We start from the raw sequence: 16,053 nt of genomic DNA, 5'->3' as shown, positions 1-16,053 counted from the left end.
TGTTGCATATATATGCATGCATTTGTCCTTTATAAACAAAATTACAATTGTTTATTCATTTATGAATTATTGTTTCTCAATATAGAAAAATACATGTGTGTATATACTACTCATTGTTATATGATATAAATATGTAAATCGTGTCTTCTCTTTTGTTTTTGTTTTTTTGTGTACAAATTTTGAAGTTTATTATGCACATGCATATATTTGTATTGATTTATGATGATAAGAAAAAAGAAATATATACTAAAACTTAACAATTTTTATATGCTAAACATTTGAAACGATCACCCTATATTATACTGTTTTTTAGGGGTGAGTTAAAAACCGTATTTTGACATGTTCAAAAATGTATATACAGAATATAATATTTTCATTAACATTGTTATAATAAATTTTCATAATATGTGATATAAAACCGAAATAATAAATATATAGGTGTCAAGATAAATAATATTTTAAACGTTCCCAATGCGTGTTTCCCTTTGTAGTAACAGCAGTTAAAACATATATGGTCAATATACCATCAATTTAACCCCATTCATTATATGGAACTCTCTTTAAATGTGTGTTATGTGTAACAAAAGTAATTGTCTTATATGAAATACTATTCAGTAAATATATTTAAAAAATAAATTTAACATAAATAGCGCATTAAGTCTTATATAGAAAATGTCAAATAACTTAATGTAAATTTTGTATCTTGCTAGTTATTAAAAAAAAACTTAGTGAATATAAATGAAAGATTTCACCAGTTTATATACATTAAAAGTTAATATAACATTACTAAATGTGACTATATTTACATATAAAAATAATGATTGTCTTATTTAATATATTAAGTTTTTCCATGCAGTTTTAGTTATTTCACTTTAAAATACCTTAAAATTATTGCCAATGTAATGCTTTTTGGTTTACTATATATTTTTTTCTCTTTTTTTTGATCATTATTTTTTTTTTTTTAAAAAAAAAGCTATTTATCACACCATATAATGTTAAATATTATTGTGGCATATGTTTAACAACATATATGCATATGTATATATATAATATTACATAATATATATATATATATTATGGAGATTACAATTTGATATAGCCTTTCGAAGCATTTACAGAAATTTATTTTATTATAAAATGACAAAATAAAAAAAAAATATTTATTATAAATATTAGTTCTTTTATTTTTTATGAACGGCAATAATATTTTTATGGGTATAGCTAAATATTATGTATTTTTTTTTTTTTTAATTAAAATAACAACGCCATAAATAACGCAAATATAGTAAAATATAATTCCCATATATTATAAAAGAGAAATATTAAAAAGGCTTTCGTTATTGCATGTATATATATATATATATATATATATATATATATAGATATAGATTAATTCTATTTTTGGGGTTGCCCAAAAAATATGTTAGCTAGCCAACCAGCTTTTTTGCATATTATTAATGGCTTCATATTTATATGCTAAAAAATGTATATATTTTTTTTTATAAGCTAATATATATTTTTATTTAAATTTTTTTTTTAATATATTAAATTTTTTATTTTATAAATTTTATAATTTTTTAAAGACGTATTAAATTTTAATATTTAGGATTATAACAACCTTATTATTTTTCGATTTTTCAAACATTTTCTTTTTTTATTCTTTAATATAGTCTTAACATTTTTTTAAACAATATAAGCGCTTTTTTATAAAAATAACATACCATATTATATTTATACAAATAAACCCATAACATTTTTTAAAAATGGAAGGAGAATTCAACGGATTTTTACCACCAAATAAAGACATGCCCATACCAGATGGGATGAAAATAATACCAGGAAATCCAAATGATGATTCAACTCCATATGTTAGAAATTATAAAGTAAACCCAATAATAAATGAAGGACATTTTCAAATGAATATCGGAGGTCAAGTCCCATCATCGTGGTCAATGAACCAAATAGCACACTATGTAAAATTTGCTGGACCATCTGATAGTGTATTTGCTGACAAGGCTAAAGAGTTATTACGCGAAAGGGGTTATGATATATAGGAAGATAATGCAATAATTATAAAATTAAATACAAATTTATATATTATTAGCATATATATAATATGTTGTATAAAAGTAAGCCGATTTGATTATGTTGTTTATCCGTTCAAAATTAATTTTTTCCGTTATCGTTAAGATGAAATAGTTATAATTTTTTTAACAATCAAGTAACATTTTTAAAAAAGATATATATTATATACATCATATAATATGTAATTTTTTGAAATTATAAGACAGCATATCCCGATTTTAACATTCAAACATAACTAACAAGCATATTTATTTTTTCGGTTTAGTTAACAGCAAAATATTTTTCCATTTTTTAGAATTTGATTTTAAAAATTTTTTCTTTATATTATTTTTTTGTGTTTTATTTCTTTATGTTTTAGTTTTATATTTATTTAAATTTAACTTGTATAATATCCTTTTTAAATGCGTGTAAAAAACATAAAAAAACAAAAATTAAAAATCACATTCATAAAATATAATAAGACAATTACATTTTAGTTTACAACATGCCTGATTAATTACATGGATGATGTTAGAACGTCTTTATAATTTACCGTTATAAAGTAGTAACATCAAATTTAATTTTATGGGATGTTGTAAAATTTGTGGAATTCTTTATTTCTCATTTTGAATAACAATAAAGAATATATTTAAAGGATATAGCATTATAAGTGCATAGTAATAATATCCTTATCATGATGTATAATTTCTATTAGTATTTTATATATTAAAATATTTTCCAACCTTTTGAAAAGCTTTGTTTATGTTATATAAAATTAAGAAGCTACTTGGTTTATCCTTTTTATATATATTTGTGAAATTAAAAACATATAAAGGTGTTTTTTATACGATTTCGATAAATATTAATGTACCATAATTATCCTATAACTTCTTGGTTAATATGTGTTTTCCTTTCCAAAAAATTAACAAAAATATGAGAATGTGAGTTAATTAAAAAAATGTGACATAAAACAATCAAAAAATAACATATACAATAGTGACTGATACAAATTTTTAAAAAGACATTACATATATACACATGCATTCATTGTGATTTTACAATTTAACATAAACAATTTTATTACATTTTTAGGATTTAAGATGTGTCTTAAATATTATTTGTTTTATATATATGGTTTAATCTTACAAACAAAGAATAAATGAACTATTTATTACATACAAATTATTAGTCAATTTCTTCAAATGGATAAGATGGTGTTTTTTTTAAATGTGAAGATGAATTAACTTCGAGTTGACTAGCTAATGGTTTCGGTATTTTTTCTTGTTCTTTTGGTGATTCAGGAGCTTTTTCTAATTTAATATTCCTCTTTTTATTTTTTTGATTTTCATTAAGTTTGTGTTTTATATATAAATTACCTTCAATTTTTTCGGTGTGTATACAATTTTTATCATATATGTTCTTCCCTATTTTGTTATTACTTAGATTTTGTCTATTAATATTTGGTACATTATGAATCCTACGATTAATAGAATGTAAATTTTTTTTATTCAAAACTTCATTTAAATATTTTTTTAATAAGTATTTTTTTCGTATTTCATTGAATTTATCGTGGTTACCCTTTAAAATATTTGACTCAACTTTCTCATTAAGAATCGATTCTTTAGACAAACCATTATTTGATAAAACATTGCTCATATACTTAAAACAATAAATATCGTTTTTGTTTTTACAAAGTTGAAAATCTATTTTTTGAATATTATAATTCATTGAATTATTTGCAGTCTCTGTATTGCATTGATCAATATAGTTATTTTTTTTAACGTTAAAAAAATAGTTGTTGTTAATATATACTATCTTATTACTATCCAATTTTATTTTTTCTATATCAGATGTAGATATTTTATTATGAATATTTATATTATTAGGAATGGAGCATATATTTAAGATGTTATTTAATTTATTTTTTCGTTCTGTGTCATGTTTTTTTTTCCTACCAATGTTTTGCCTTGACTCATTTTCCTCATCTTTTTTCTCGTCTTTTTCTTTATCAAATATTAAATTGGAATTTGAAATGATTTTATTTATATATTTTTTGGATTTCTGTTCACGTATTTCTTTCGATTTTTTATATATGGAATGTATGTCATTATTTTTTGTTTTATTTTTATCAGTAGATTCTTTGTGTTTTAAATGATTATTATTTAGTTTATATTTTCCAAAAACCTCATTTTCATTGCTATTTAATTTATCTAAATTAATTTTGTTATTAATACAGTTTGATATAGGCTTATTAAAGTTGATTAATGAAATATTTTCTTTTTTTGTAGACACAGATACATTATTTTTGTTCAGGTGATAGCTATATCCTTTTGTACTATCATAATTAGTTTCCTCAATACTATTTTTACTCGAAGAATCTGTACAATTGGGACATTTTTTTAAATCCACTTCATATTTTTCATTTAATGTATTACATGTATTGTTTTTAGAAATTATACTAGCATCATCAAGCTCTTCACTAAAGTTGTTTTTAGCACATACATATGTTTTATCAATATTATCACCTTTTCCATTTTTTATCTTATATCTGTTAATCTTACCTATATTATCTCCATTTACATCGGAGATATATTTTTTTTCACATAAATCATTCAAATTATATGAGTTTACAATTTTAGCATTTTCAGTTTTCTTCTTATTTAAGGATGTTTTATTGTTTTTAACTTCCCTGTGCTCTGATTTATTATCTTTTATATGATCATATATTTCCTTTGCATATAATGCATCATAATTCGAAAATGTTATCTGATTTTTTTTTAAAGTTTTTGAATTTTCTTTAGTATGAAAATGTGGGATATTCATTCTTATGTCTAATTCATTTTCTTTATGTTTTTTGGGAATTTTGTTTTTTATTATATGTTCTAATAATTTTAAATTAAGAGCCCTTTCTGTTTCATCTATGTCAAAAGATTTTACTTCTATTTCATAGTTTTTTATATTTGGATTATCCTCATAATTGTCATTTTGTTCCTTGCCATTTTTTATAGTTACACGATTCTTTGAGTCATGAACTTTTTTACCAACTATTTCAGTTTCGTATATATTATTTATGAAATCCTCATTATGTTTTATACCCTTTAAGCTCATTAAGTTATTAAAGTTCTTTTTATTGTAAAAATAGGAAATATTATATAATTTGTCATTTTCATTAATGTTTTCGATACTGATTTTTTTTTCTTTGGTATGCTCATTTAAATAATTTTTGTCTAAAAAAGATTTATTTCCATATTGTTTCATCCATATGGAATCCAAATTATTTGGGAGATCATTTTCTTCGTTTCCGTCAATTATATTCATAGGACTCAGCTGTGATAAATCATACACTTCGCTCCCCTCACTCATATTTATCATACAATCATTCATAGAATGCTCTCTATTATTATCATAGATATATACGCTTATATTATCATAATTATTGTTTTCATCCTTCAAATTGCATACATCATCCATCGTAAGATGTTTACAAGCAAAATACGAAATGTCATTTTTAAAATATCTTTTTATATGTATTATCATATCACCAATTTCATACTGTGATGGCATATTATCAGCATATTTTAAACAGCTAATATTTTGTAATTTTGTGTTATCGTAAGTATCTTCATTTTGTTTGTGATAACTTGAATAACTATCTAAGAATATAAATACATCATCATTAAATGATAAAGTATCATTTTCATTGGGATTTAAAGAGTTGCTAAATATTATACTATTGTCTTTTATTGATTTTTCGCTTGGATTTGTTTTATTACTTTGCATATTACATTTCAATCGATTATTAGCTATCTTAAGTATGTTGCTTTTTATGTCATGGGATTGAATATCAATATTTTTATCATCACACAAGTTTTTATTACATATATTCTCTCTATGCTCCTTTTCATCATCATGCTTTATTGCATTCTTTAAAATTCGGTCGTTCAAAATATATTCATAGTGTACATTTGAGTTTTTTACCAAGCACCTCATATAATTAAATTTTTTTGAACATGCATTGCATAGATGGAAACATTTCTTTAGATTATTTTTGGCTTCAACCAGCCATTTATAATCATTTTCATATTTTTTACATTCAAATTTCCTTATTTCTCGTGATTTATGAGGCGGAGGATCTGGCAACGATTTGACATATTTACTAAAAGGGTAAGGATATATTTTTATCATTTTTAATAATTATCATTTGTTTAAATATTAAAATACTAAACTTAATTATATGTAGACAAAACCTTTCTATATATTTAAAGGATGTTTTTAATTTTTTTTTTTAAATATTTTACATTTCAAAAAAATTATTAAATGGGTACATATTTAAAATGTAACTTCATCATTACTTTTTATTATTTTATATACAATGTAAAATCTAGTTTTTTGTCAAATGATAAAAATTGATAATGGGGGATAACATGAAAATTATGCATTTTGTACATGTAGTCATAGTTCTCTAAAATAATTAAGGAAAATATCAACTTCGAACATTATTTTTTATATTATTATTTCCTTCGGATAGTATGTATATACAATATATCGATAAATTAAATGAAGTAAAAATATCTTGGAAATTCTGATAGCGGAATTCCTATAAGTGTAAGATAAAAGATTTTACGTAAATTTCTTACATAAAACTTTTTGTCAAAGGATTGTCTTAATTTCACTTTTATAATATAAAGATTATTTTGCTGATTTGAATGGATATTTGCTTTTTAGTAAAATAATTATAAGACAAACCAATGAAATATATAACGCCTATATTAAAAAAATCAACTAAAAATGTCAAATATGACTATTTATATAAAGCAAAACCTGAATGTAATACCATTTTTCATTTAAAGAAAAGCATCCATAATATTTAAACCATAAATTCTTTAAATGTTTCTTTTGCTTATGCTTAAGAATAATATCAAAATAAGGGGTGCCAATATTAATGTATATTATAAAACAGGTTTAAATTAAATATTATTGTTGTCTGTGTAGATGAAGGAATGTTACCTTTTTAAGATCTTTTGTTAGAGTAAGATACATGGGAATAAATTATAAAAAGACTGTTATTAAATACACCACGCACATATGTGCATGATTTTCGTGTTTTATATCTTTATAAAATATTTATATGAAAGGTGTTAACCAATAAGGAATGTTTTTTCATTAAATACATTATTCATATAAAAGATAAAAGTTCAATGCAACATTCCTAAATTTATATTGCATGTGTTTTTTTATTTATAATATTTCATACATATGGTTTATTTTAAAATTTGTTGTCTTTGTTTTCATTTTTGGTCATAAAGATGAGGTATTCATTATTATAATTACGCGATTGAGGCTTAATAAAAAAATGGATTGTGATAGACATATTAAAAATTACTATGCTTTGTTATAGTTACTTCAACGAAAATTAAAATTTTTTATAACATTTATAATACCATGCTAATGCACATTGTTATTTCGTCCACCTTTCACTCTAGAGAGTATACAAATTAATTTTTCCAGACGCCTTTAGGAATCCTTTTTTATTATAAAGAGTGAAAAATATACAATAGCAATATTATTTTAGATGCTAGAAACTATATAATGTTTTATTTTTTGTATGTTAAGATGTTTTTAAAATTTCTTAACAATTATTGTCTTTTGTTTTATATACTATATAATAAACAATATAATACAGTTTAACAAATAATTCAGAGTACAATGAAAGAGTTTTACTAATGAACAAAGGGATATTTTATAATGCTAAGTATATATAGGAAATTCATATAATTTGAATTATAAGCTCTTTTATTACATGTGAATATAAAATAGGTAATGAAAATAACAATTAGAGTTTTAAAACAATTTATAATATTGCTGAAATAAAACCATTCAAAAAACTTTTTAATATTGTCTTATGCTCATAAAACAGGAACAAAAAACCATAGTACTTATCTATAGTTAATATTTTGTATAAGACAATTTTTATTAATATGTGTATATAATTATGTAAATATTTACTATAATTATATTAATATATTTATATGAAAAATAATAAAATAAGAGTTATAATATATTGAGTATTTATATAGAATATTCCAAATATATTTCTGATATTAGTTTTTAATTATTATTTTAAATTAATTATAATAATTATATAATTGTTAAATATAATTAAAATAAAATAAAACAATTTTTTAATATAATAATATAATTAATATTTATTTTTAAATATTAAACTTTAAATAAATTAATAATAAAATATAATATTTTAAATAAATAATATATAATTAATTAAAATTAAAAACATTTTAATATAATATTAAATAATTTAATTATTTTAAAATAATAATATATATAATAATTATTATTTATATTAAATATATAATTAGATTTATTAATAATTAAAATAATTATTATATATTAATAATTAATTAAATATTTGTTTATTATATTTGATTTATAAAAATATTTAATAATATAATCGATTAATATTAAATTTAATAATTAAATAAGTTATTTATATTAAATAATTATGTAATTTAAATTAATTATATTATATAAAATTTAATTATTAATAAATATATTAAAATAGTGTGTAAAATACAAATAATTATTAATTATATTTAATAAATATATTATTTATTTAATTTAAATATATATATATTTATAAATTATATATTATTTTAAATATTTTATTTAAAATGTGTATTTATTTATTTATTAATTTATTTATAATATATAATAATAACTTAATATTTTATTTAAAATTAAATAATTAAATTAAATAAATTAGTATTTATTAATATTAAATTAATATAATTATATATTTTTATTATATTTAATATAATAATTAATTAATATAATTATAATAATTAAATTAAATTATTTAATTAATATTAATTTATTATTTTAATTATAATTATGCAAATATATATTTAAATATATACTATTATTAATTAATTTAATTATTTATTTTTATAATATAATTAATTTATTATTTAATTAATATTTATTTTTATATTTATATAATTTTTTAGTATTAAATTTAAAATGATTTATTTATATTTTATTTATTTTTAATTAATTTATATATTTATTTATATATATAATTAATTTTTATTTAATTAATTATTAATTGTTTTATTATTTTAATTTATTTTTATATAATATATATTTTACTTAATTAAATTTAAAATAATGTATTAATATAATAATTTTATTTATATAATTAATTATTTATTTTATAATATATGAAATTTAAATTGTTTTAATTAAATTTATAAATAAAATATTACATAAATTATATAGTAATATTTGATATATTTATAATATATATAAGATTATTGTCTATATTTATTTTATAAGCAATATTTTATTGATATATTTAAATTTCTAAATATATATATAATACTAATATAAACAAGCTATAAATTATGCATGAATAAATACATTTTGATTATAGAATTTTAAACTTCTACACATTTGTTTTTTTATAATGAATGCTTACTTCCATTCACAATAAGAACTTATGAATAGCCTTTGTAATAAAAACATTCATACTCTCGTATACCGCTTATTTTTCTGATAAATTATATTAGATATTCTTTAAACAAATTAATACCCATCTTTAATGTATGGAATGCATTAGTATAAACGTGTTCCTTATATATTATTATACATTTTTGAATACCTTTATTCCTAATATGAAAAAATTCCCCTTAAATATTTTACAATAGCATTTTTATTTCTTATAGCATATTATCTTCGTATATATTATACGAATTTTCTCAATAAATGTTACTATTTATGCCACGATGTATTATAAGACATGAAATATATATGTTTTCCTTTCTTTATATAATTCCCTTATATTCAATAAGTATCCTATAATAACATATTAAAGATCTATTAAGTTTTATATTAAATAAACTTGAATTAAAAATGAATTGTAACCTTAGAAATGCATTCATCTTTTTCTTATAAAGCATCCTACTTTTTTTTAAATCAAAATGACTTTTATTATATGGATGCATAACGGAAATATATAAAATATATATTTTTATAATTAGTTGTAGATAGCAGACTTTTAATAAAACTATACGTACATAATATCCATTATAAAACAATTTGATATTGAAAAAAAGCAATAATTTATATTTTACCTTATGTGCATATTAAATAGAGGTTTGTAAAATTATAATTGACTATTTGTTTCATATAATTTGAAAGAATATGCAATGAACATAAAGGGAAATGAATTACTACTTTTAATATAAGAATAAAACTTCTATGAATAACTTCTTTATATATGAAATATCTCAAATATAAATAGTACCTTTTCATCTATCATACAGATTTTTCTGTTAGACACGAAAAATTTATGCAAAGTTTTCATCCATATCACTTAATGCTTTGTAACATGTGAAAATTTATAAAATTTAAATAAATGCAGCAATTTGTTAAAAATATAAACTTAATACATATCTAGGTGGTTGTATAACCACTATATGTGAAATTCATATTAAAATATTTTTTGCAAAGGTTTTAAAAAAATATAAGAACAAAAGTGTTTTATAATATCATTAGAACTTGGAGTATTTTACCTAGTAAGCATAATAAGAAATAACTTTTAACGAAAACATTAAATTTTCAAACATTTTATTAAAAGAAATCTACATTTATTCAATTTGCTTAAATAGATTTGTTTCTTTTTGTGTATCAACATTTCCAATATTAATACATCTATACAAAAATATTTTTTATTGCCTTTTAAAACACTAAAACATATTTTACTAATTAAGTTCAATTTAATTAAACACAAATATATACCATCGTTATATAATAATAGAGCATGAAATTAACAATTTAGTAAAGTGTAAAAATACTCCACATATATGAAATTTATGTTCAACAAAAAAAACGTTATTATATAACTGTATTATAATATTTTTTTTAATTTGAATGCATCAGAACCACTTAAGTAATAATTCGGTTTCCTTTTTACCTTAATAAACTCATTTTGTTCATAAAATCCTAAAAGAAAGTGGAAGTTTTATATATGTTATGTTATGGTATTGAATAAATAAAGAAACGTTAGATTTATATTTGGAATATATAAAGTGTAAATGGGAAAATTCATTACGTAATGTAGGAATGTTCGTAGCTTCTGCCTCAAGTTGAACCTAAAAAAGTTAGCATTAATAAATAGTTGTTTCTATTGGGGATTTTTGCAATTTTTACTTTTTACAATATATAATGAAAATACCTCGTTTATTCCATACAAGTTTTGCATTAGTTTTATACTTTCATTTAATAAATATGAACCTAAAAACGGAAAGAGATAATCTATGATTAGTATAAGAATTGAAATGTTATTATTAAATAAAAAATATTTTACCTAAACCACACTTCCTGACAGATTTATCCACAGCTATCATACCTAACAAATTTTATAAATTTATATAAAAACATAAAAAAATATTATATGTATGATAAATTGTAATATAGGCAATTTTCTCAAGTTATAACACAAGAAAACGATGCATTAGATATAAGTATTTTATATGCGTTTTTACATATATATCCAAAAATAGACGATTCGTTATTTTTACACTTCGTTGTAATTTTGGATATTACTACACCTACACATTCTTCATTGTATAAAGACTACAAGAAAAAAAGGAACGGAATAAATGTTTATATACGTATAAAACTGTAGTTTTCTTAGGTATCATTTAAAGAGTTATATACCATTAATGCAATTTTGCTATAATTCTTTAATATTGTTTTAAGTAAAAATATATTATATGGTTCTGATAATTCACTGCTCAATAACTTATATACACTATTTAAATGCGCTTTAGGGAATGTATCATATTGATGAATATCAATTTTCTTATTATTAATAATCATTGTATGATAAATGTTATTTTTTATAAGATCACCCCCCATTTCATTATCTAAATCGTCTCCTTTTAATTCATCGTTACTTTTTTCTAATTCTAAATCATTATTATTTAGAGACACTCTATTCATCGAGTTATCACAATCTGCGTCACGCTTGTTTTCTATTTTATGAATTGATGAAAGATTTGGAGTCATAATTTAATATTTTAAGTTGAAAATGTAGCAAAAATATCATATAAATGCCCAGATTTTGTGTTAATTTCTTAAAAGTAAAATAAAGCCAATGGATATTAGCATTTTTTTTTATGTTTCTTAATAAAGTAACATTTTTTGTCAAAAAAAAATTATTATTTACGTTATATAACAATTTTATTTTGTGAAAATTTGTTCATATTAAAAAAAAAAAACATATATGATTACACTTGAAAAAAAAATATATATTTGAATTGTTTTTATAATAAATATTTTTCTAAAAATTTTACACAACCAAACATTATATGTACATATTATAAATATATATTGCAAACAAATTAATACACGTATTTTATTTATTCATAAAAATACGCGTATCTTAAAAAAATCAGAAAAAAACATAAACATCAAAATACCACAGAAACAACATTATCTATATATTAATTGTACAAATAAATCCCCCTTCATTTATTGAAATAAAATTATATTTACAATATTTTTGTTTAACATAAAAAAGAGGTAAAATTGATTGAACATTTAATCCTATGAATAAGTCCTTTTTTGGATAGGATTTTAAGGGATTTAAATGATTTGTGTGTTTGCTATCAGTAGCTTTTGTTTCATTAGCTTTTCTTTTATAATAATTATAATAATAATCTTCATTTTCAGGAGACGTATATATATAAGGTATTCTTGATAAATTTATATAACTATGTAAAGTATTATCTTTTGAATGTTCATGCCCATCTAAATTTATAATTTTATTTGCGGTATTCATAATGTCATATATATGTACAGCATTTGTATATGTATCAAGTGAAACTATAAACTGTTCATTATCTATAACATAAAAATCATTAAGGTGCTTTTTTAAGTTATCGTTATTTATAAATCTGTCATAGGAAACAACTAAATTACTTTTTAGTTCATCATTGCATTTATAAGGGACATAACGCATATCATATAGTCCTATATGATTATTCGTTTTAGATAAAATATATTGATAGTTGTTATTTAACGAATAAAGTTTATTTACATATCCTTCATTCGGTTTTAATTTGGATATAGTATTTAAAACATTGCATCTTAGATCACACAAATATAAATACTCGGTATTACATAACAAAAATATGTTGTTGTTTGTTTTTTTTATATTTTCACAACATATTCCTTTTTTTTTATTATCATTGTAGTTACATTTAACATAATTTGGTGAGTGGGGATTATAAGGTGTATTATGCTTGCCTTTCGACTTTTCGCTTGAGTGTAATAAACTTGATTTGGGGGAATTATTTTTACTTAAGCGATTACAGTTATTTTTCTCAGTAGAATTATTATTTCCTTTTTTTGAAAATTCATATTTATTATTATTTATATCTTCATCAGTATAATCCTCACTCCTTGAATCTTTAGTTGAATTCTTTCGTTTATTATCGTTTTTTCGTTTTGTTGTATTATTACAATGCTGATTTGGTTGTATTTTTTTAGATTGACTTGAAGGTTTATTACTTTCATGTTTTTTTCCTTTTTCAGTTTCATTTTTTTTTTTTTCCTTCCCTTTTTTGGAGCAAGGCTTGATAACTGTTTGAGGGGTGCTTCCATGTGTTAAATGGATTGGATTTGTGTACCTTTTTGAATTCAATATATTATCAATATAACTTGTGGACCCTTCATTCAATAATAGTAAATCGTGAACTTTAAGTTTTTTACTGTCCCATATACAATAGGGAGTAGAATCTTTTATTGTACTAAAACTAAAACATGGATATGATCCACAGATAAAAATTTTATCAAGTTCATTATTATAATGATATGTATATTCAGAATTTGAAGACAAATTCATATCACTATTATTATAATAAGTTTCATTCATAGAATAACTCGTTTCCATGGATGGAAATAATTTAAAATAATTTATTTCAGTTTGAAAATTAATAGTTTCAATTTTCGGAGCACTTTGAAAAAAGGATTCTATACTTAATAAAAATAATAAACATTTATCGTCTTTTGTATTTGGGTATGACGAGTAAGCAACATATTCTTCATTAAAAATTGTAAAATGTGACAACATTTGTGGGGAAGTACATAACAATTCACTCTGTTCCTTCGAATAACTACATAAATGATTCGTTTCCGAATTATAATAAACATTTTCGTGAATTATATTATCCATAAATGAGTTATTATTTTTATTTAGAAACTTTTTTAAATCAATGGCCCCTAAACTAAAAGAAAAATTGTTTTCTTTACTAGTGCTAAAAATAATATCTTCATATAAAGGATTACTAAATAAGTGAAAAAAAGATTCAGAAGGTTTATAAGATTTCGAAACGCGTGCTTCATTTGTTATTTCATCCGTAGTTCCTGCTTCTGTGTTATTTTCAAAATAATTGTGTGATTCTTGATAAATAATATCATCTTGAGTATTAGATAATGGATTCCACTCAATATTTCTCACACCATTATTATCATTTCCATCGTTATTATTATTATTGATATCTTCACCATTTTGATTTTCAGATAAAATCATATTATAACTATCATTATAGTTTATGGAATTTATACTACTATAATTTGTATTATTATTATAGAAATAATAAAAGTTTGCTTTGTATCTATTTGCAGTTATTTTTGACTTTAAGTTTTCTATATTATAAGAATTTATTTTTTCGTAAGTTCGGCCATATAGCTTTGGAACTAATAAGCTTTTTTCTATGCTATGATATTCTATGGGTGCCTCACTTTTTAAAGGCACTGAATTTATATATGAGTAATTTTTAGTTTGATTATTATAAACGTTTTTAAAACTTTCATCAGATTTGGAATTATATGCTATGTTTTGATTTTGTTTGGTCCCGTCATATAATTCATTGTTAGGATATTGACATATTTGAGGTTTATCTTTTTTATTATTTTCATCGAATGTTTTTTTATTTGGATTAAAGGATTTAAAATCGTTTAAAAAAATTGGAGAACTATCACTCCTTTTTATGTTTAAAATATTAGGTGTCTTTATATTAGTGTCTTTCTTTTTCTGATAAAATGATTGATTGTCTAATTGAAGTTCACATAAATCCTCTACCGAAATATATTCACAATTGTTAATATTAATAAAAACAGGTGGCAAACTTAAAATTGAATCTTCTTTAAAATGACAATTTCGTATTGATTTAATTACATTATATATATTTTGATTTTCTGATATACTTTTTTTTAAAAATATTATTTCATTATTTATTAGTTGTAGATTTTTTTCTATATTATTTGAAGAATTATGATTTTTGTCTAAAATTGTACATTTTTCATTATCATTATTTTTTACATTCAATTTATTGGCATTTACATTTTTCTTTTTCTTTTTCATTTCTTTTATTCCATGAATTTTATGAAATTTTTTTATATATTCATTTTCTTCAGCTTTATTTTTATGGTTTTTTTTTTTTGCCTCATTTATTAAATTATTAAATTCTTCCCTTTTTAATTTTTTTTTTAGTTCATTATCAATAAGGAAGTATCTATTTTTTTTTTTATCATAATAATAACCAGGAATACTTGCAAAACTTCCATTGTCTTCACTTTTCATCTTTATTTCATATTTATATTATACATATATATTTTTTGTTCATACTTTTCAACTTTATTAAAAAGTTGCCATTTTAAAGTTAACAAATTATCTTGTATTTACGTTTCAATATGGAAAAATTTTCACATATGTTTACTAATTTTTTTTTTATTACGAATAATAAAAGCATACAACTCTTGAACTAGCAATATTCGCTTAATGTAACAAACGACACAATTTGTATGTGTATTCATATGTACATGGAAAATTTATGTAACACTTGTAAGAAGCGTTACAATTTAATTAAAGTATGGAATTTTTTACACTAAAAAAAATATTTT

At 20.5% G+C, this 16,053-nt stretch overlaps 4 protein-coding genes across 4 annotated transcripts, besides 1 other annotated feature; 1 reads left to right on the top strand and 3 right to left on the bottom strand.

Moving 5' to 3' along the window:
• Positions 1 to 1,763: 1,763 nt before the first annotated feature.
• PCHAS_1226000 (IMC-associated apicomplexan protein, putative) lies at positions 1,764 to 2,054 on the top strand (the record flags this gene model as incomplete). Its single annotated transcript, XM_736149.1, has 1 exon — positions 1,764 to 2,054. One exon carries the CDS (start codon positions 1,764 to 1,766, stop codon positions 2,052 to 2,054), a length of 291 nt encoding a protein of 96 aa, XP_741242.1.
• A 1,195-nt stretch (positions 2,055 to 3,249) lies between these two features.
• PCHAS_1225900 (conserved Plasmodium protein, unknown function) lies at positions 3,250 to 6,249 on the bottom strand (the record flags this gene model as incomplete). Its single annotated transcript, XM_736150.2, has 1 exon — positions 3,250 to 6,249. One exon carries the CDS (start codon positions 6,247 to 6,249, stop codon positions 3,250 to 3,252), a length of 3,000 nt encoding a protein of 999 aa, XP_741243.2.
• Positions 6,250 to 8,177: 1,928 nt separating this feature from the next.
• Positions 8,178 to 9,315: a sequence feature (centromere).
• Positions 9,316 to 10,990: 1,675 nt separating this feature from the next.
• PCHAS_1225800 (N-acetyltransferase, GNAT family, putative) lies at positions 10,991 to 12,153 on the bottom strand (the record flags this gene model as incomplete). The annotated part of the gene is made up of 6 exons (XM_016798922.1): positions 10,991 to 11,085; positions 11,195 to 11,234; positions 11,318 to 11,376; positions 11,450 to 11,491; positions 11,628 to 11,718; positions 11,803 to 12,153. The coding sequence occupies 6 exons, from the start codon at positions 12,151 to 12,153 to the stop codon at positions 10,991 to 10,993; spliced, it is 678 nt and encodes a 225-aa protein (XP_016654278.1).
• A 430-nt stretch (positions 12,154 to 12,583) lies between these two features.
• Positions 12,584 to 15,733, bottom strand: PCHAS_1225700 (conserved Plasmodium protein, unknown function; the record flags this gene model as incomplete). Its single annotated transcript, XM_732666.2, has 1 exon — positions 12,584 to 15,733. The coding sequence occupies one exon, from the start codon at positions 15,731 to 15,733 to the stop codon at positions 12,584 to 12,586; it is 3,150 nt and encodes a 1,049-aa protein (XP_737759.2).
• Between the last annotated feature and the right edge of the window lie 320 nt (positions 15,734 to 16,053).

The sequence above is a fragment of the Plasmodium chabaudi genome, assembly GCF_900002335.3.
Source record: "Plasmodium chabaudi chabaudi strain AS genome assembly, chromosome: 12".
NCBI lineage: Eukaryota > Apicomplexa > Aconoidasida > Haemosporida > Plasmodiidae > Plasmodium > Plasmodium chabaudi.
The sequence above is the reverse complement of the archived record's forward strand: the minus strand, read 5'-3'. Positions and strand labels throughout refer to the sequence as shown.